The following is a 21,723-nucleotide window of genomic DNA, read 5'->3' on the forward strand; positions in this document are numbered from 1 at the left end:
TTTCTGAATTTTTGCTTTACGTTTTTTATCTGCATATTTTACTTTCTTGCAAGCTCATGAATGCCTTTATATCATTTAAAATATGTAGATTGTTTAGTTATTTTCAGCAGGAAGGTCAGTCCAGGTACTTACCATACTGACCTATTCATTCTCCACTTGGTGTGCACCATCTTCCTATCCCCTAAATGAAGGTTTACTCTTCAGCCTATTATTTATATTATATAACATCTCCTCTAGAGATCTCCCAGTCACTAGTATCTACTGTAGTGACATATTACATATGCTCAACAGATATTTCAATGTATAAATCCTAACGGTTGAAGAAGCAAAGTGTAAGAGTAATTTGGTTAAAAAAACCCTCAAATTTTACTGTGGAAAATTCTTAAAGAGACGGGAATAACATATCACCTTCCCTGCCTCCTGAGAAACCTGTACACAGATCAAGAAGCAACAGGTATAACCAGAAATGGAAAAATGGACTGGTTCAGAATTGGGAAACCAATAAGACAAGGCTGTATTGGCACCCTGCTTATTTAACTTATATGCAGAGTATATCATGTGAAATGTTGGGCTGGATGAATCACAAGCTGAAATCAAGACTGCCAGAAGAAATAACATCATCATATATGCAGATGATATTACTCTAATGGCAGAAAGCCAAGAGGAACTAAAGAGCTTCTTGATGAGGGTGAAAAAGGAAAGTGAAAAAGATGGCTTTAAACTCAACATTAAAAAAACTAAGATCATGGCATCCAGTCCCATCACTTGGTGGCAAATAGAAGGGCAAAAAGTGGAACCAGTGACAGATTTTCTTTTCTTGGGCTCCAAAATCACTAATGGTGACCGCAGTGATGAAATTAAGACACCTGCTCCTCGGAAGGAAAGCTATGACAAACCTAGACAGTGTATTAAGAAGCAGAGACATCACTTTGCTGACAAAGATCCGTATGTATTGTCAAAGGTATGGTTTTTCCAGTAGTCATGTACAGATGTAAGAATTGGACTCTAAAGAAGGCTGAGAGCTAAAGAATTGATGCTTTCAAACTGTGGTGCTTGAGAAAACTGTTGAGAATCCCTCAGACAGCAAGGATATCAAACCAGTCAATCCTAAAGGAAATCAACCCTGAATATTCATTGGAAGGACTATACTGAAGCTGAAGCTCCAATACTACAGTCACCTGATGCAAAGAGCCAACTCATTGAAAAAGATCCTGATGCTGGGGAAGATCAAAGGTAAAAGAAGCGGGCGGCAAAGGATGAGACAGTTAGATAGCCTCACTAACTCAATGGACATGAATCTGAATAAACTTTAGAAATGACAGTGAAGCCATGTGTGCTACAGTCCACGGGGTCACAAAGAGTAGGACACAACTTAGGGACTCAACAACAACAACACACCAACAGCTCAGGGGCCTACCTTATCTTAGCAAGACTCACTGCTCTAATGAGTCCAATCACTTAAGGGCATCTGATAAGCAATCTCCAAAGACTGTTGGGATTCTCTGGTGGCTCAGACAATAAAGAATCTGCTGCAATGTGGGAGACCTGGGTTTGATCCCTGGGTTGGGAAGTTCCCCTGGAGAAAGGAATAACTACCCATTCCAGTATTCTTGCTGGAGAATTCCATGGACAGAGGAGCCTGGCAGGCTACAGTCCATGGGGCGGCAAAGAGTCAGACACAACTGAGCAACTTTCATTTTCTTTTTGGCTTCCCTGGTGGTTCAGGTGGCAAAAAGTCTGCCTGCAAGGTGGGAGACCCAGATTCGGTCCCTGGTTCAGGAAGATTCTCTGGAGCAGGAAGGAAATGGCAACTACTCCAGTATTCTTGCCTGGAGAATCCCATGGACAGAGGATCCTTGTGTACTATAGTCCAAGGGATCACAAAGAGTTGGACACAACTGAGTGACTAACACAAAGACTGATCCTTCCCCTGCCATTTAGACCTACAATTCAACAACTCCATGAATGTTTTCCCTTGGATTCCTACCACCAACACAATCTCAATATGCCCAAATCAAACGTCATCTTCTCAAGTACTTGCCCCATCTACAGATTCTAAAACTCTATAAAAGACACTATGAGTCTGAGGATTCCAGACAAACCTCATTTCACCTGTCCCTTTTCTCGTCATCACGAACTCCTCTGAACGTTTACCTACTTTACCCACTCCACTCCTTCTGTCACTCCTTTATTCTAGGTCTCTGCCAGCATTACTTGTCTGTAACCAACATATCTTGGTTCTAGTTTCCTTTGTCAGTGACATATTGGCACTTGCCAAGGGCATTTGCCTTCTGTCCTTGAGAGGACTGAATCCTGTGCTGCCATAGCTGTTGACCTTCGACATGCCCTGAAGGGAATCTAGGGTTGAGAATGAAGCATTTTGTGCTCCAGAGAAACTGCTGGAACAGGTCTTCAGACAGTTACTTTCAGGAACTGATATCTTCTTGGGCTCCAAAATCACTGCAGATGCTGACTGCAGCCATGAAATTAAGACACTTGCTCCTTGGAAGAAAAGTTATAACCAACCTAGACAGCATATTAAAAAGCAGAGACATTACTTTGCCAACAAAGGTCCATCTAGTCAAAGCTTTGGTTTTTCCAGTTGTCATGTATGGATGTGAGAACTGGACCATAAAGAAAGCTGAGGTGCCAAAGAATTGATACTTTTGACCTGTGGTGTTGGAGAGGACTCTTGAGAGTCCCTTGGACTGCAAGGAGATCCAACCAGTCCATTCTGAAGGAGATCAGTCCTGGGATTTCTTTGGAAGGAATGATGCTGAAGCTGAAACTCCAGTACTTTGGCCATCTGATGCGAAGAACTGACTCCTTGGAAAAGACCCTGATGCTGGGAAAGATTCAAGGCAGGAGAAGGGGATGAAAGAGGATGAGATGGTTGGATGGTATCACCAACTCAATGGACATGAGTTTGAGCAAGCTCCAGGAGTTGGTGATGGACAGGGAAGCCTGGCGTGCTGCAGTCCATGGGGTCACAAAGAGTCCAACACAATTGAGCAACTGAACTGACCTGAACTGATCCTTGGATCTCCTCATATTTAGAAAAGCACTAAGTAAGTCCCCTCACGGTGACATCACCTCCTTGGAACCAGTAGGAAAACCTTTTTGTACAAAAAGTGCTTGACTGCATGAACACTCCTTTACCAAAATCATGTATATTGACCACCCTCAACCTTTATAAACAGCAGTTTCTCAGAGGTATCTGAGGTGCTGTCTCCCAGGCTGCAGTCCTCATTTTGTCCCAGATAAAACTTAACTGGCAACTCTCACGTTGTGCACCTTTTAAGTTGACAGTTATGGTGACTGATGAAAAGACCCAGGGTGGACTTCCTTCCTTTGCCTGAACTCTCTGAGAAACGGAGCCTTGGTACCAGCAGTGGCCCCTTCTACCCATCCACCTCCCCAGGTAAATAAGACATATTTCCTGTCCCCTTAACAAAATCAATTCCATTTCTCGTACCTTCTTTAATAGAAAATCACATCACACTTTCCTAAACAATCATGAACTAACTGTCCTTTATATTAGTATTCTGTAGATTGGCAAACATAAATACCAGTGATCATTTCTAAAAACAATTGCTTTCTTATAGAGGACATCTCAGGATGGCATTGAACATTATTTATCAGTAGTCCAAAATCTCTAGTTTCTTTGTAAGAGAAAGTGTTCAGTAATTCATATTTCTGAATCTTATTTTTTTTTCATAAAACAAAATTTTATATAACTGAAGGATCCTTCCTGGGACTAGTTAACTGCCTTTACAAAAAAAGAGAAAAGAATGAAATTCCAGTGTTCCAAATCAACTTGTTACACATTTATATAAACCTACAGTGTCCTGGCAAACAACATGCTTTGATTTTCTGTCTCAGAGCTAGAATCCTGATTCATTTCAGCAGAGACTCCACAGGCAACAGGAAAGATTGTGGCATTAAAATATTCATTTACACTTTTGTGGTAGTTCAACAGTAGTTCTGGGAAAGCTTGCAAACCATACAAGGTTGAAAGCATCATAAGTGGGTGCTAAGACTCAAATGAGAAAAAGGAAAAAAAGAAAAAGTGGAAAGAAAAACCTCTGGGGATAGCCAGGGGTATTTAAATGAACCATAAGAATGGCAACAATATTTAAACCCCCTTTTTTAAAAAGGGGATTTTTCTTTTTTGACTTAAAATATTTCACTCTAAACAAACTTATGTCCACTGTCAATGAAAGCATCTCACTAACATACTGTGGACGTCTTTTGCCATGTATACCCATGTATACCCATGCCCTTTTCTTTTTCACATGGGGAACTTCAACCTAGCAATTATTACAACATATGTTATAGTCTAAAGCTCAAAAAATTTTTAGCAATTTTGAAACTGAATTGCATACAAACCAAATAAAATTTACATTATAACAAGCATTTCCACCTAAGACTGTGGGGACACTGGAGCCTTCCGCATTGATCGCAGGGCCTTTTCACCAGGTGCTTTTCTAAGCCATCAAGGTTATCTTTAGCCTCACTTTCAGGCTCCTTTTTAGGCTCTGGCTCTGCCTCTGGTATTTCCTGTGCTGATGTGGTTGTGGGAGCAGCTACGAATGCAGGGGTTATAACACATGCAGTAGCGGCAGCTACAGCCTTCTCCTTTCTGAATCTTTATTTTATTTGGAAATGACCTAGCTATTCAATAACTTCCATCGCAATCATTTAGCACAACCGTAGTAATTTAGACATCAGCTCCTTGTGACCAGCAGAAAATCTTTTTGTAAGATAAGTGCTTGATTGCATGAACTCTCCCTTCACCAAAATCACGAACACTGACCTTGTCCCCACCTCTTTGGAGCACTTTCTCAGAGCTATCTGAGGTGCTGTCTGCTGGCCTGTAGTCCTCATTCTGCCCCCAATAAAACTTAACTCACAACTCTTATAGTACATCTTTTTTAAGTTGACACTGATTCTAATTCCTGTTATATGCTACAGTAAGGTGAATTATTCATAAAACATTGCTATGAACATCACCTAAAATCTTTAATATATGATGGAGAAAAAAATAGTCTCTTTGGCAAGTGGTGTTGAGAAAGCTAGACAGCTGCATGTAGATCAATCAAGTTAGAAAAGATGTTCACACCATACAAAAAATAAACTTAAAATGGCTTGAAGACCTAAATACGAGACATGATACCATAAAACGCCTAGAAGAAAGCATAGGCAAAACATTCTCTGACATAAATAATAGCAATGTTTTCTAAGGAAATAAATGGGACCTAGTCAAACTTATCAGGGTTTCCTTGATAGCTCAGTTGGTAAAGAATCTCCCTGCAATGTAGGAGACTCCAGTTTGATTTCTGGGTCGGGAAGGTCTGCTGGAGAAGGGATAGGCTACCCAGTCCAGTATTCTTGGGCTTCCTTTGTGGTTCAGCTGGTAAAGAATCCGCCTGCTATACGGGAAACCTGGGTTTGATCCCTGGGTTGGGAAGATACCCTGGAGAAGGGAACGGCTACCCACTCCAGTATTCTGGCCTGGAGAATTCTATGGACTATACAGTCTGTGGGGTTGCAGAGAGTCAGACACGACTTCTACAGTCAAACTTACAAGCGTCTGCATACCAAAGGAAACCATAAACAAAATGAAAAGACAACTTATGGACTGGGAGAAAATATTTGCAAACAATGCTACTGACAAGGGCCTAATTTCTAAAATATACAAACAGCTTATGTGATTCAGTAACAACAACAAAAACCAAACAATCCAATCCAAAAATACACAGAAGTCCTAAATAGACATTCCTTCAAAGATACACAGATGGCCAATAAGCAGATGAAAGGACATTCAACACTGCTAATTATTAAAGAAATGCAAATCAAAACTACAATGAGGTATCACTTCACACCAGTCAGAACGGTCAACATCTAAAAAGTCTACAAATAGTAAACGTTGGAGAGGGTGTGGAGAAAAGGGAACCTTCCAACACCGTTGGTGGAACTGTGCAACCACTATGGAGGACAGTATGGAGGTTCCTTAAAAAACTGAGAACAGAATTATCATAGGATCCAGCAAGCCCAGTTCTGGGGATGTATCAGGAGAAAACTATGATTCAAAAGATACATGCACCCCAATGTTCACAGCAGCACTATTTACAACAGCCAAGATCTGGAAGCAACCTAAAAGTCCTTGGACAGATGAATGCATAAAGAAGATGGCTGGAGTACATTCTTAACAATGGACTACTCCTCAGCCATAAAAAAAGAATGAAATAATGCCATTTGTAGCAACATGGATGAACCCACAGATTACGGTACTAAGTGAAATAAATCAGAGAAAGACAAATATCATATGATATCACTTATACGTGGAGTCTAAAATATGATATTTATTTATAAAACAGGAACATTTCACATGTTACACAAAGTAAAATGTATACCATTACTGAAGATAAATTTTTTTGTTTAGTGTGTTGAAAATGTTACCTAGATTCCTTCATTTATAAGCTGAAAAATTATTCTAACTAGGATATTCATTAAAAATACTGTAATATTTTTATTCTTCACTTTTTCTCCTAAGTTGCCTACACAGCTGAAAAGGATTTAACAAAAAAAATACCTTTTTAGGAATAATGAAATTAAATATTATATAAAAACATTTCCACATGGGTCTTATAGAATTTTTCATTAATTTAATAATTCTACTATATCCTCAGTTTTATGAAAAAGTATTTGTTAGCTACAAGAAAAATGATCCTCAAACATTTTAATCATACCTGTTTCTGGGCTTCTACTTTTTGCTTTCTGGTTGGATCAATTGCATCTACCATCCATTTAATTGTAAAGTATGTTACTGCACCAAATATTGTCAAACGGAAAATTAAACCAACAACTTCATTCCGACTCAAGGGACGAGAAAAGGTTTCAGCATGTACCATCTTGATTGTTAACCTTAAAAAACAAATAGAAATGTCAGTAGATAATAACTAGACTCATTAAAATTGGGAGACTGATAGGTAGCATAAACTAAACAAGAAAAACTGACTTTTAGTCAAAGTCAACATTACCTACCTTGTAAATGTTTTAGTTAAGGAGAAATGGATTTTTAAATGTTAAGTAAACAAACACATTTTAAGCTCCTCTTGGAAACAGGCTTATTTATTAAATTTTTTAATAAACTTTCCTAAAAGTTCATATAATTTTAAGTACAGAATAATTCTATTGAAAAATGCAGTACATGTTTTAAAGTATTTATTCTTTTAAAGAACTTTTAAATAACTATTTCAGGGAATCTAGATAAATGATGACTATAACACTTATACAACTGAAAAAAGGCAGCCAAACAATGAAATACTTTACTAATGTAATGGTATACGAGGTAATTTCTGAGTAAAATTCAAACTGTGAACTGACTCACGGTTCTCTCATACTTACTTTTAAAGGTTTCCAAAGCCTGCTAAAATTTATACATGCCATTTTCTCAATTCACAAGTGACATGAAATTGTTGGAGCCATTTTACTATTTCCAACAACCTACCTATGTATGAAACAAGCAGAATCTTCAAAATGTTTGAGCCACGAAAATACAGCTCTCACCCAAGATAAAGAGGAAAAAAGGAAGCAACGTGCCTATTTTTACACATATACCTAAGCAGTTACATCAACACAGCTTGGCCTACAGGAGGGATGCACACCTGTGTCAAAGGCAATGACCACCTAATAAAATAAGCTTTAGGGGTGATGTGACCATCACTTTTTGAGAGAGACTCTTGGCCTCAAATAACGGCATTATACTCTCTCCACAAGGTGTGCTGAGTGCTATGTGATTTGGGGGGGTGGGGAATGTGTATTTTGCATTCGTGTGAAAAGGAATAATCCAAAATCTGTACTCAGAACAACAGGTGAAAATAGGTTCTTCATAGGCTAATTTATGGTCATTCCAGCTCTAAAATTATTGTTCCTATTCTCACTAGTACTATTTAGTTAAAGATTTTCTTCAGTCATTCCAACAGAATTGGTGTCAGACTACTGAACGATTTCCAAAAGAAAAGTCAAGGATTCCCACCTTCTGCATCACTCGGAGACATTCACTTCACAACAATACATTATTTAATTTAAACTTAACAATTGGGTTTAAATTAAGTAACTGAAAAACCTTTATTTTGGATAAAGACATTTTGGCCTAGGGATATTAAATGACTCAATTCATACAATAAAGCACTTATCAAGCATGTGTATATATTACCGTATCTTGAGTATACAATAATGGCTAAGACACAATTACTTTACTCCAGGAATGCACAGTCCATTATTATCTTATTAAAAATTAAGCTAGAATAACCAACCCCCTCTGCAACAACAACAAAAAGGAAGCTAGAGAGAAGCCATATAATTAAAATTTCTTATGTAACAAATCAAAGCGTGCTTTCTATCATCAGCATGGATTTCTAAAATGGGTTAACAATACTCTTCTTATAGTAAGTGGAAAAACTGACTTCTCTAGTCTTTATTCCAACACAGTAAATTTGAAAATTCAGTTGGAACATGTGGAAGCATTATTCACAAATGAAAATAAAAGAACAGGCAAAATTAAGATTTATTAGCTTAAACTGCTGCTGCTAATGCTAAGTCGCTTCAGTAGTGTCCAACTCTGTACAACCCCATAGACGGCAGCCCACCAGGCTCCCCCATCCCTGGGTTCTCCACGCAAGAACACTGGAATGGGTTGCCATTTCCTTCTCCAATGCATGAAAGTGAAAAGTGAAAGTGAAGTCACTCAGTCGTGTCCGACTCCTAGCGACCCCATGGAATGCAGCCTACCAGGCTCCTCCGTCCATGGGATTTCCCAGGCAAGAGTACTGGAGGGGGCTGCCATTGCCTTCTCCATTAGCTTAAACTAGTGATATTCAAATAAAATGTTTTCAAAAGTTTGAGTTAGTAGTGATAAAACTGCCATCTACTGGATGGTCACTGAAATACATGAACTAAGACTACTATCAGTATACCCCAGTCAACGAGGTAACAATTTTTAAACCTATCAGAAAAACCAAGACAAAGCCTTTGCTAACCATATATTTTCCTATAATTAAACTATTAACTGCAACAGAGTACTCTGGACCTAGTCACTTCTAAAAGGGATCCTTCTTCTAAAGTGACTTCAAAATCCTGAAATGAAAGTGAAACTTATACTTGTAGGTTTTAACTGGGTACTTGATTATACACTCATCTACTATTCATATGACATTGATACGCCTGCAGTGTAAGGCTGTTACGGTAACAATACCATCACAGCAGAATATATAATAAAAGTTTCACATGCATACAACACTATGGGCTGTATTTCAATTTTGTATGAACATTAGGATCAATACACAAATATACTCATAAACATGGATGATGCCATGGACAACTAAGAAATATGGCAAAACACCGTAATTCAGAGTTATTTGTTAGGCAAATGTAACAACATATAGCTTCATTATAGAGTTCTCCATTTCAGGGTAGTAAACTTTAAAATCGTACCACCTCCTCAATAAGCAGGTTACTGGCAGGTTAAGGTACAAGAGTATGGTATTCATGCTACAGCATTTCTCTAATTCACTGCAGTGTTTTACAAAGTTTTTCTCAACCCCAGAGTCCCAGTTTCGCAGACATCAAGGCCCTATGAACACTGCCTGTGACAAAGAAAGCCTGCCAACATTCACATACAGGACGGATTATTAACAGCACCATCCTCTGCGAAAGCGCGCCCAGGCCTGAAGAACCACCTCCACTTTTGCAGTAGGTGGTAGCAGTGCCTGTGCGACAATCAGACCCGGTTCGTTCTGGCCGCCTTTCCCTAGGACTCCAGTTCTGAGGTCGCCCGGAACGATCTTCAAGGCATCGCAGCGACTAGGCTGCCTAGAGACTCCCTGGAAAGGGCCTACGTCTTGGGGGGCAGCGCTAACGGGGACTTAAGGGCCTAGGCCGGGCCGGGAGCCAATGCGAAGCCCGGGATGCCCTTGGAGGTTAATCCGGTGGATACGAAGGGCTGCGGGAAGCTGAGGGGCGACAATGAGGTGGGGCGTGGAAGGACGGCGAGGTGACCCGAGATTGGCTTCCCAGCCCCGCGCGGGTCCCTGAAGGAGCTCAGCGTGACCCATCGCCCGCCCTACGAAGTCCCGCGGAAACCCGCTACTCACCGCCTGGGTTGAAACAGCGGCCGCAGGAGCCCTTACCAGCCTTACACAGGAAGGAAACGCCGCCTGGGAAAGAACGCTTCCGGCCGGAGTAGCGCCCCGCCCCCTCGGACGGAGCATGCGCCGCCGTGGCCGAGTGCTTGAGGGGGTGTGTTTCCGGCTTTTAGAAGAGGTGGGCGGATTCGGCGGGTGCGAGGTCACCCACCAGATGTGTAACCTGCTGTCTGCTGAAGCGAACCTCTGAGTTGAGTTGAGTATCAGAGATAGAACTGGGGCAGGCGCTTGTCACGTAAAGTCCCTGCCCTGCTCGCAGCTCCGGTCGCAACACTGACAGATGCGGGAGCCTTCTTGAGAGTGCAAAGAAATGCTCAGTATTCTGAGTATTCAAAGAAGTTCTTTCTCGACTTCTACTTGGCCCTTATCTTGGCCCTTCACCGTCCCCCTGGCCTCCAAGCCCCGGTGCAAACCCACGCGCTGCTGTTCTGTCCTTTAGCCAAAGCTCTAACGCGCATGGCCAACCCCCACCCCTCACCATCTGTCTTTCAGTTTTAGGGTGAGCTCACCCGCCTCCCCCTCGTCTGTGCAGACAAACACCTGGGGGTGGCGCCTTAAAATCTTGCTGCGAGAGGATTCTGTAGCCTATCCGGGCAGGCCTGATAGCAGGGACAAAATAGGGCATCTGTAACAGGTTTTGCATTTCGGTGACTTCCCTTTTTCTTTTCCCCTTCCCCTTTCCAGAATGAGACATGGTGAAAAAAGGTCCCCAGGGAGCAAATCTGAAAGCCGGCTTCTCCAGAACATAGACTGCCAGGGGGCGAGACGACTTTAGACACCGTCCCCAGGTATACCAGCATCACTTCCTTCAGACTGAGGCGGTGAGACTAAGAAGTAATGGAACAGTTCCTCTTACTACCCTCCTCGGAAGGCAGTTTGTGCCTCTCTACTTTAGACAGCATCCTTGATGGCTAAAATTCTACAGCCTGATTGTTGAATCTAGTGAATGCAAGCTTGTGATATTGTGAGGATAATAGGTACAGTTTACCGAATGTCTACTTATTGGCAGGCATATTGTCAGGCAGTTTGTTTCTATGGGAGCCTCTGGAGGGCTACAGTCCATGGGGTCTCAAAGAATCCGAAAGGACTGAACTCAGAGAGAGAGAGAGATTTCTATGCTTCACACCCATAACCTAAATTTCTCAAAATCCCCAATCCTCTAAAATAGCCATTATTTTATTTATTGTTTATAGATGAGCATATTTTAAAGCTTAGATATATTTTCCTAAGTTCATGCACCTAATAACTGACACAATTTCATTGGGACCTAGATCTGATTCAAATCCTACACTTTACATCCTCTCTTTGAAATAGTAATTTAATATCAGTTAAATTTTAAAATCAAGGTGAACGAGAGAAAACCATGACATGATGAAATCTTAATTAAGACTTTAAAGAATAACGAAGGGATGACAGGAATATAATGAATATTTTGAAACTATGATTGAATTTATTGATGAATCAGTGGGGGCCTTAGAATCTAATACTGTAGGTGGTTCATGCTTTACATCGATGCCTTTTTGTCTGTATTTTTGTTTAAAACCATAAATAAATTCTTAAAATGATATGAAGCTGGGTTTGGCAGTTCTCGACTGATTATTTAGAGAGGGTAATAAGACTCGGAGAACTACAGAATGGTTATGAGACCAAGATAATATTTACCAAAAAACACAAGCCATGTGTTCAGCAGTCTTGAAAGAGATTCTGCACTGGGTCCCTGGGATTATCCTCAATGTGAGTCATTGCTTGGGATGCTCATAGGAGAGTGCCTTGACAGAGCTTAAAGGTAGAAGTTATCAAAGGAAAGAACTTTAGATTTTGTGGCCCGTAAGGATAATCATACCCCCTGGTAAGGAAAATGAGCTGAGACATTCAAGGTGGTGATAGATTTCCATCGTCCACTGAATGAAACTGGGTTAACTAAGGCCCCCACTTGCCTTACTTTAAGAACCAGGATAACCAGCCTACCCAGTTGGTCTGACATTAAGGGGCTTTCTAGGACATAGAACTTTAAATGCTAGTACAGGGAAAGTCTCAGGCAAGCCATGAGGAGTTGGTCACCCTACTAGGGACATCTAAATGAAATCTAGAACCAGGTGGAGCTATCAGTATGGTTGCATCTAGACTCAAATCATCTGCTTATATTTGGGGTACGGTTATTACCGTACACAGGTATTCCTATTGCACAGGAAAGGTAATTGTTGGATAAATTAATTAAGGCTGACTATAAAGAGTCTAGTCACTTCAGCTGAGTCCAGCTCTTTGTGAACCCCTGGACTGTAGCCTCCCAGGCTTCTCTGTCCATGGGTTTCTCCAGGCAAGAATACTGGAGTGGGTTGCCATTCCCTTCTCCAAGGGATCTTCCCAGCCCAGGGATGGAACCCAGGTCTCCTGCATCACAGGCAGATTCTTTACCACTGAGCCACCTGGGAAGCATCAAGAATCTACATGCCCCCAAATAAATATTGCTGCTCATGCCTTTTTCCAGTGGTTTAACTATAAATTAAGTACCTACATCTCTCCTTTTTTGGATCTAATTTTCATTTAGCAAATCCTTAGGAAGCCTTCTATGTCTGGGACGTAAGACATCAAATTACTGCCTTCCCTTATAATGCACATTCATTTCCAGCAATCATTAAATCAGCTATGTTCTTCCAGAATAGAACTGAGTGAACATATGCTTTTCATCCCAGGATAGCTTTATATAATCCCTGGCAGCACAAAGCACCATATTTGGCCCTCAGTAGGGGCTCAATAAATAATTCACTATGTGTAATATTAATCAGGAAATTATAACAACAGATTTCTGGTAGACCTTCTGAGCCTTCCCTCCGTGATTGTCAGAATCAAGATAATTAAAAATAGTTATTATATTTACTGTAAAAAGTTTTTGTTTATTTTTATCTTTTGTGATTGGTCATTAATATTTTCTATTTCTTTCTGTTTTAGTTTTGTAAAGTTATGCTTTTCTAAGAATTTCTCCATTTCTTCCAGGTTGTCCACTTTATGGGCATATAGTTGCCATAGTAGTAGTCTCATGATCCTTTGTATTTCTGCATCGTCTAGTGTAACTTTCCCTTTTTAATTTTATTGATTTGAGTCTTCTCCATTTGTTCTTGATAAGTCTGGCTGATGTTTGGTCAATTTTGTGTATCTTCTCAAAGAAACAGCCTTAAGTTTTATTTATCTTTGCTATTATCTCCTTCATTTCTTTTTCATTTATTTCTTCTATGATCTCCATGATTTCTTTGCATCTACTAACTTTGGGGGAATTTTTGTTCTTTTTCTAGTTGCTTTACATGTAAGGTTAGGTTGTATATGTGATGTTTCTCTTGTTTGTTGAGGTAGGCTTGTGTTGCTATAAACTTCCCTCTTAGCTCTCATCCCATAGGTTTTGAGCTGTCATATTTTCATTGTCATTTATTTCTAGGTATATTTTGATTTCTTCTTTGATTTCTTCAGTGTTCTCTTGGTTATTCAGAGACATATTGTTTTGCCTTCATGTGTTTGTGGTTTTTTTTTTTATATAGTTTTTTCCCCTGTAGTGATATCTAATCTTACATTGTTGTGGTCAGAAGATATATGAAATGACTTCAATTTTTTAAAATTTATCAAGGCTTGATCTGTGACCCCAGATGTGATCTGTGCTGGAGAATGGTAAAATCTACTGTTTTTGTATGAAATGCCCTGTAGATATCAATTAGGTCCAACTTGTCCATTGTATGATTTAATGCTTGTGTTTCCTTATTAATTTTCTATCTGGATGATCTGTCTGTTGGTGTGAGTAGGGTGTTAAAGTCCCCCACTATTATTGTGTTACTGTTGACTTCCCCTTTAGCATTTACCTTCTGTATTGAGATGCTCCTATGTTGGGTGCAGATATATATATATATATATATATATATATATATATAAAATTGTTATATCTTCTTCTTGGATTGAGCCTTTGATCATTGTGTAGTGTCCTTGTCTCTTGTAATGGTCTTTATTTTAAAGTCTATTTTATCTGACATGATATTGCTACTCTTGCTTTCTTTTGACTTCCATTTGCATGGAATATCTTTTTCCAGCCCCTTACTTTCAATCTGTATGTGTCCCTAGGTCTGAAGAGTGTCTTTTGTAGACAGCATATATTAAAGGTCTTATTTTTGTATCCATTCAGCAGATCTGTATCTTTTGGTTGGAGCATTTAATCCATTTACGTTTAAGGTAATTATTGATATGTATGATCCTATTGTTTTGGATTTTTTTTTATAGACTTTTCCTTCTCTTGTGTTTCCTGTCTAGAGCAGTTCCTTGATATTTGTTATATAGCTGATTTGGTGGTGCTGAATTCTCTTAACTGTTGCTTTTCTGAAAAGCTTTTGATTTCTCCTTCAAATCTGAATGAGTTCCTTGCTGGATAGAGTAGTTTTGGTTGTAGCTTTTTCCCTTTCATTGCTTTAAGTAAATCTGCCACTCCCTTCTGGCCTGCAGAGCTGATGTTGTTTGTTTATTTTTAAACTGTTTCCTCTTAAGACAGTTAATGGCAGTTCTCTCCTCAGGAAACTGAATTTTCCTTTGTTTTTGTTGGTTGGATGGAGGTGTGGTTAGTTTTCTCTGCAGCCAAGGTAAATCAATGCACTAGACCCTTGAAGTGGAGAAGGCAATGCAACCCACTCCAGTACTCTTGCTTGGAAAATCCCATGGACGGAGGAGCCTGGTAGGCTACAGTCCATGGGGTCGCTAAGGGTCGAACATGACTGAGCGACTTCACTTTCACTTTTCATTTTCATGCACTGGAAAAGAAAATGGCAACCCACTCCAGTGTTCTTGCCTGGAGAATCCCAGGGACAGAGGAGCCTGGTGGGCTGCCGTCTATGGGGTCACACAGAGTCGGACACAACTGACGCAGCTTAGCAGCAGCAGCAGCAGCAGACCCTTGAAGAGGGAAGGGATTCCTTAGATTGGGAGCTGTAGAATTTCACTGTGAGTCTATTCACTTGAAAAACTTGGCAAAGTGCAGATTCCCAGGTCCCAGTCTTAAAAGGCTCCTATTTAACTGCTCTAGGTTTTGGTCCACGTCTTTCTATTCTGAATAAGCATTTGAGATGATTTGGATATAGGTAGTTTGGGACCACACTTTGACAAACTTAGTATATAAAAGCGGAGAAGGCAATGGCAACCCGCTCCAGGACTCTTGCCTGGAAAATCCCATGGACGGAGGAGCCTGGAAGGCTGCAGTCCATGGGGTCGCTGAGGGTCGGACACGACTGAGGGACTTCACTTTCACTTTTCACTTTCGTGCATTGGAGAAGGAAATGGCAACCCACTCCAGTGTTCTTGCCTGGAGAATCCCAGGGACGGGGGAGCCTGGTGGGCTGCCGTCTATGGGGTTGCACAGAGTCGGACACGACTGAAGTGACTTAGCACTTAGCAGTATATAAAAGTCTTATATATAGTATATAAAGTATAAAAAAAACTCAGTATATAAAACTCTTAGTATATAGAACTCTTAGTATATAAAACTCATATATAAAATTATTAGTGATAATTTTGTATATATTTTTGTACAAATCTCTTTTGTCTCAGACCCAAAAGCTTATTTGATTCACTGAACCATTAAGCTAGCTGGGATACATTAAGAAATCAAGGCCAGGAAGCCTCATGACGAGATTCAGAATAAAACAGTCTTTGGAAAGAAAAATCTGAAATATTGGATAAATAAACATGGTAAACATGACTGTATTCATTGCTCATTAGAAATGATTCACTTGACAGTGATTTAGAAAGAGCAGAACTTCAAGAAATAGATAAAATTATATAGCAGTAGTTCTGTCAGTGTAAGAATCACTTGGTAACCTTGGTTCTTTTAAAAATATTTCATTGGAAAATAATGATCTTGATTATTACTTTGACAAGTTAAATAATAGAATGGGTGGAGGAAGAAAAGTAAAGCAAAGATATGAAGCTGTCTCTGAAGCCATGAAAGCACTGAGAAAGACTAATTTTGGGTGCTTGAAACTCTAGGAGAAAGAATAAGAGGGCATATCAAGGCAAAAATAATGGAAAATTAAAATTTCAACAGATTGTATCAAGTGGAAAGATGAATTGATAGCTTCATTCTATGAAAAGCACAGAGAGCCAAAAGACTCAATAGTAAACTTCAAAGGATATTATAAATCTACCTTTCATGCCTTAATGTTTTTAAACTTTGTATATAATTTAAAATGAGTGTATACAGAAATTAGTGTATATGTAATTTTCTCATACCATACGGGTAGCAGTAATCCACATTCTTACATTGCTTCATAATCCTTTTTTGTCAAGGACTACTTCCAATTATGCATTTTTTTTTCACAGTTTATGCTACCAGAAAATATTTTCTAGAACTTACTTGTTAAAAATGTGCAGTATTTTGTTGTTTATCTTTAATACAGTACTAAAAATAGACTATTTAAGTGATTGTTGTTCTGTCACCAAGTTGTGTTCAAGTGATACTCTGTGAAAGGTCAGAATTGATCAACCCAGGGAATTGGTTGGGAAGGTGTCTAACCTTACTGTAGCCTTATTAGCAAGAGTTTTAAGGCATAAATGAAAGGGTAAACTCCCTAGAATTTATTTGGGCCCTTCCTAAATGCCCTTCCATATAATTTTTTTTTTTTTAATGGGAGAGGAGAAGGGAGGGCTTGGGTAAGAATAACAAAGATATGAATTCATTAGCCAAAACAGAAGAAACTGTAGTTGAAACATTAATTCTCAATTCCTGTAACAGCAGATTGATAGATGAAGCATAAAACAAGACCAGATGCTGTGGTTTCCAGGATGCACTTGGCTTCCCATCCCTTATAACCTGGAGCATTTTTTGCTGTAAGTAGGTCATTTGCTTGCTCTCATTTACCTGATTCTAGGAAAATGCCCTTGAAAGTATTTGGAAAATAAGACTTTCATTAAGCTTTTGCTTTTGCTTAACATTTTAAAAGTTAAGATTGCATGAAACCTCTCCCAACCCCATTTCTCTATTAGCCAGAATAACCTGTAACCTTGAAGCATAAGTAAAACTGAAATAGACAAGAAAAATTCAAGATCTTTTATTTTTTAAGGACTTAAATTTATGTCCATAGCACTGGCATAGTACTCATCTCACAGAATTATAATTGAGGTTTGAGTTTCTCTGTTCTCCTATCAGTTGTGAACTTCTTGAGAAAAGAGGATGCCTAGGACATAGGAGGAAGTTAACGAATGTTTTAATTAGCTAATTCACCACCACCACCCCCCAGTCTGACATTTTGAATGGGGCAGACACCATTCTAATAGATTTACGGTGACTGGGAAGGGAAAAAGAGGAAAGAAAGACAAATGGTCCAAAGAAAAGGACATGTGCAGGACTTCCCTCGTGGTCCAGTGATTAAGAATCTGCCTGACAGTGTAGGAGACATGAGTTCGATCCCTGGTCTGGGAAGATTTGACATGCCATGGGTTTACAGCCCGTGAGCCGCAACTACTGAGCCCCACTCTGGAGCCTGTTCTCAGCAGCAAGAGAAGACACTGCAATGACAAACACATGCACTGCAGTTAAGAGAATAGCCCCCTGCTCCCTGCCACCAGAGAAAGTTCATAGGCAGCAACGAAAACCCAGCACAACCAAAAATAAATAAATAAATGAATAAAATCGTGACAAAGTTCAAATTTATAAAACAACAATAGCAGCAACAAAGAAAAGGACATGTGCAATCAAACCATTTTACTGATCATGATTATATTTATCATCCTGTTGTGACAAATCTGTTCCTGATATGTCCACCAGAGACCAGTCTCATCAGGTATAGAGAGGTTTAAGAACATGGACCCTGCAGCCCAACAGAGTTGGCTTTGGATGTAAGGTCTGTTCTTTACTAGTTCTGTGACTCAGGGAAAATTATTAAGCTCTCTAAACCTCAAGTTCCTCATCTCTCGTACACGGACAAAAGCAGTATGCACGCCATGGAGTTACACTGAGAATTCAAGGAGGCAGTGCCCGAAAGCACTGCATACTGTTCTTGATATTTAGCAAGTGCTCAATAAACATGCCACGGAACTAGCTCAGATGTTATTTTGATTACACCGTGAAGTGATACTCTCTCATTTCCAGAAGTTTATATGAACAAAGATTCTTTCATATCTCTTTAGTATTTGTGTGAGCGCTTGTCAGCCATGGCGTATTGTCCAGGAATGTTTATCTTCTCTGGCTTGTGAAGAGGTCTTGCCTCCGTCCCTTTGCCCTCTTAGTTCTCAGTTTTAATACACCCCTCTGGGTGAGTCTTACAGATTAGTATTCTATAAAGTATTAGTGATAGTTATGGAAAACCTGTAAGATTTCATCCTTGTGACTGCCCCATACAACTAAGTTATATTGATCAATCCATGAAAATGACTATCTGGATATTTCTCAGTTCACTGAAGACCATCATTAATATTGACTGTCATTCCCATCTGTCTAATAACAGCTGTTTATTGAGCTTACAGTTCTTACTCTCATAGAATTCTGAAGACTCATATATCTTGTGAAAATGCAAATCTTCATAGAACTGTTGATTTTTTTAAGTTAGAGATTTAACCTGTCTTTTATTCCCATTCATTATTTGTTTTGGGAAGACATCCTTACGTGGATTGCCTAGTGAGTTTTGTCCTGAAGAAAGAAATTAGTTCAATGGATGAAAGGGAGAAGCTGAACCAGATTTGAGATTTGAGGTCGATACTTTTCCATCTCTTATCATTTTGCAAATGGCAGCATTTTCATTACCCTTGAGGACTGTCATAACATGAGAGCTGCTATTTTTCAATGTAAAATTGAATTAATTTGAGCATAACATGTTTTTAAAAAATATTTACTATGTGCAACTCTTGGAAATGCTCCTAAAGTTGAGGGAGTTTTACTGAGCAAATACAATGGTATATCTGATTAGACACTGAGTACATGGCTTTCTAAGGCAAAAGCAACAGCAAAACTTGCTAATTTTAGATGTTTAGGGGTGAAATATCTACTAGGCCTTCTTTCATCTTAGGTCAAACAGTAGTGCACTAGCAAGCTAATGTTAGATTTGCCCTCCCCTCTAGTTTATGGCTAGTGTGTTTGGAACCAGAAAAACAAAACAAAGGGGTAAAAAAAGAAAGAAAGCAAAGTCTGTATGTAACTCGAGTTAGAGAAGTACAGGAACAAATATACCAAGTTGGCAGTGCTCAAAGTCCCATTCAACTTCAAAATAGTATACCTGATAGAGTTTCACAAACTTTTCTCCTTTCTAGCCTGCTCTTTATTAAGTTGAAATACCAAAACCATTCTGAGAGCTTTGAATACCCCTATAAAGTCTAGAGCCAGAGGCATGCCCCACTCCCATTTCTTTATATTTTCTGAGTTCCCAACGTCAGAAGAAGGGTCAGTAAAGGAAAGGAGACAAGGAAGTCAACTCCCCAGCAGTGTTTTCTTCCCCTTTGGTGTTTTGCAGAAAAGTTGAAGAGATGCCAGTGATTCTTAACCAACCGAAAGCAGCGTTAGAATTCTGTCTAGGTATTCTTAAACTCCTGACTGGGCAGTGTTCCACCTTCCACACTGCAGTCCATCTTTCATTCAATACTGTGTGCGTGCTAAGTTCCTCAGTTGTGTCCGACTCTTTGCAACCATAAGGACTGTAGCCTGCCAGGCTCTTCTGTCCATGAGATTGTTCAGGCAAGAATACTGGAGTGGATTGCCATGTGATCCTCCAGATGATCTTCCTGACCCAGGGATCGAACCCATTTCCTGTTTTGGCAGGTGGGTTCTTTACCACTAGCACCACCTGGAAATCCTACTTACGCTAGATAAATAGGCTCGCCATAGTTTATTATTGTGTTGTCCTCACAAGCTAGTATTCAAGGAGCCTTCCCTGACCACTTCCTTGGGACTCTTGGAAATAAACATAAAAACAGTTTAAATGACTGGTTAAAAACCTATGAAATACAGTTATTATTCTGGATGGGAGGGATTGGGAGCAGGGGAGGGGAGAGTAAATAATCATATGTCTTCAGTTGAGAACATCACAAGACTTTCCAGGACATGAACTCACATTCATAGGCCAAGAACAGAAGACAACTAAAAAAACCTCTGCAGAGGCACAACATTTCCTCTTCATTCCCTTGAAAGGTAGAGATCTATGATACTCCTTTTTAATAATCATCCCCAAATTCTGTTTCTGTGCCCAACACAATAAAGTGTTTCCAAGTACAAACAGCCTCTGCAAAATAGTTTGAAGCATGTAAAAGGTAGATTATTGAGGGCAGTACTTAGGAAATGCTAAGTTATTTGAAATTATTGTGTCCTACATGACAGCTCTGTGACCTGTCTCATGTTAGGGAGCCTTTCGGGGTTTCCTCCTCTGAAACTGAAGTAGTTCTACAAGCTTCATAATTTCATGACTTGTTCCTTCTGTCCTGTATGAGAGAACTGTCTCAGAAGACCTTGTGTAGTAAGTAATCCTTTGTCAGTTACGATTTTGCCAGTCATAGTTTTGTCACAATGTGGTTTTCTCTTTGTATGCCTAAATTTTACAGTCTGTGATCTCTGTGTATGTATGTATGGTTGAGTTTAGTTCCTTGAAACCAAAGAACTTCATCACAGTTATCCCTACCCTCATCTCCATTCCTACCGCAATCTTAAAGTCAGATGGCAAGGGACAGGAAGTCTGCCGTTCTCATCCCCTCTGTATATGATGAGGGGAGAATAACAGTTGGAGGCCAGGCCTAGAAAAACCATGCCCTTGTTTTCTGGAAAGACCAGATGGTTACTAAGAATGTTGCCAAGCTTGCAAAAATGGTACCAGTGGGAAAAGCAAATACAGGAAAGTGTTGAATCTCAATAAAGGCTATATCAAGAACTTTAAAAAAAGAAATGTGGTTAACATAAACTCCATCTTCCACAGAAGATCGTGGCTTTCAGAATATTAGCTCATGAACAACTAAGGAAAAAGATTCTTTTCTGCTTTTATAACCAATTTTGTTGTTCTATTCTCTTGAAAATTCCCTACCCTTGGACTCCCAATCAAGGTTTTATCTACATAGCACTTCTCTGGAATGTAATCATCTCCGTCACCAGTTGGTGAGAGATTGCCGTAACAAATACTGAAAACACGCACATAGATCCTCATGAATAATGTTTTTGAGAGCTAGCCAAAAAGGAAGACATAGGTTTACCTTTATTTGTGTGTTTATTTGTAGTTTTATTAAGAGAAAAAACATTTTCAGTCAGTTCAGTCGTTCAGTTGTGTCCAGCTCTTTGCGACCCCATTAACCGCAGCACGCCAGGCCTCCCTGTCCATCACAAACTCCTGGAGTTCACCCAAACCCATGTCTGTTGAGTCCGTGATGACATCCAACCATCTCATCCTCTGTCATCCCCTTCTCCTCCTGCCCTCAATCTTTCCCAGCATCAGGGTCTTTTCAAATGAGTCAGCTCTTCGCATCAGGTGCCCAAAGTATTGGAGTTTCAACTTCAACATCAGTCCCACCAATGAGCACCCAGGAC

The 21,723-nt window shown here is 39.7% G+C and overlaps 1 protein-coding gene and 1 long non-coding RNA gene across 5 annotated transcripts in view; one reads left to right on the plus strand and one right to left on the minus strand.

The window, feature by feature from the left end:
- ATAD1 (ATPase family AAA domain containing 1) overlaps positions 1-21,723 on the minus strand; it is a 64,102-nt gene that overhangs the window by 30,443 nt on the left and 11,936 nt on the right. Inside the window, exons 1-2 of one of the 3 annotated variants that reach the window (XM_061402712.1) lie at positions 10,158-10,244; positions 6,753-6,927 (exon numbers count right to left, since the gene is read on the minus strand). In XM_061402712.1, the coding sequence (XP_061258696.1) occupies positions 6,753-6,914 (162 nt within the window). In that variant the 5' untranslated portion in view covers positions 6,915-6,927; positions 10,158-10,244. Of the gene's footprint in view, positions 1-6,752; positions 6,928-10,157; positions 10,290-21,723 lie in introns of those variants that run through there. The other 2 variants (XM_061402711.1, XM_061402713.1) reach the window with 2 other exon arrangements.
- Positions 10,313-20,423, plus strand: LOC133239126 (uncharacterized). Of its 2 annotated transcripts, XR_009733730.1 has the most exons (3): positions 10,313-10,403; positions 10,893-10,996; positions 16,963-20,423. It is a non-coding gene; the product is annotated as an uncharacterized LOC133239126 (long non-coding RNA). The 2 variants fall into 2 exon arrangements; XR_009733729.1 differs by lacking the exon at positions 16,963-20,423 and having other exon boundaries at positions 10,893-11,779.

The sequence above is a fragment of the Bos javanicus genome, chromosome 26 (assembly GCF_032452875.1).
Source record: "Bos javanicus breed banteng chromosome 26, ARS-OSU_banteng_1.0, whole genome shotgun sequence".
Lineage (NCBI taxonomy): Eukaryota > Metazoa > Chordata > Mammalia > Artiodactyla > Bovidae > Bos > Bos javanicus.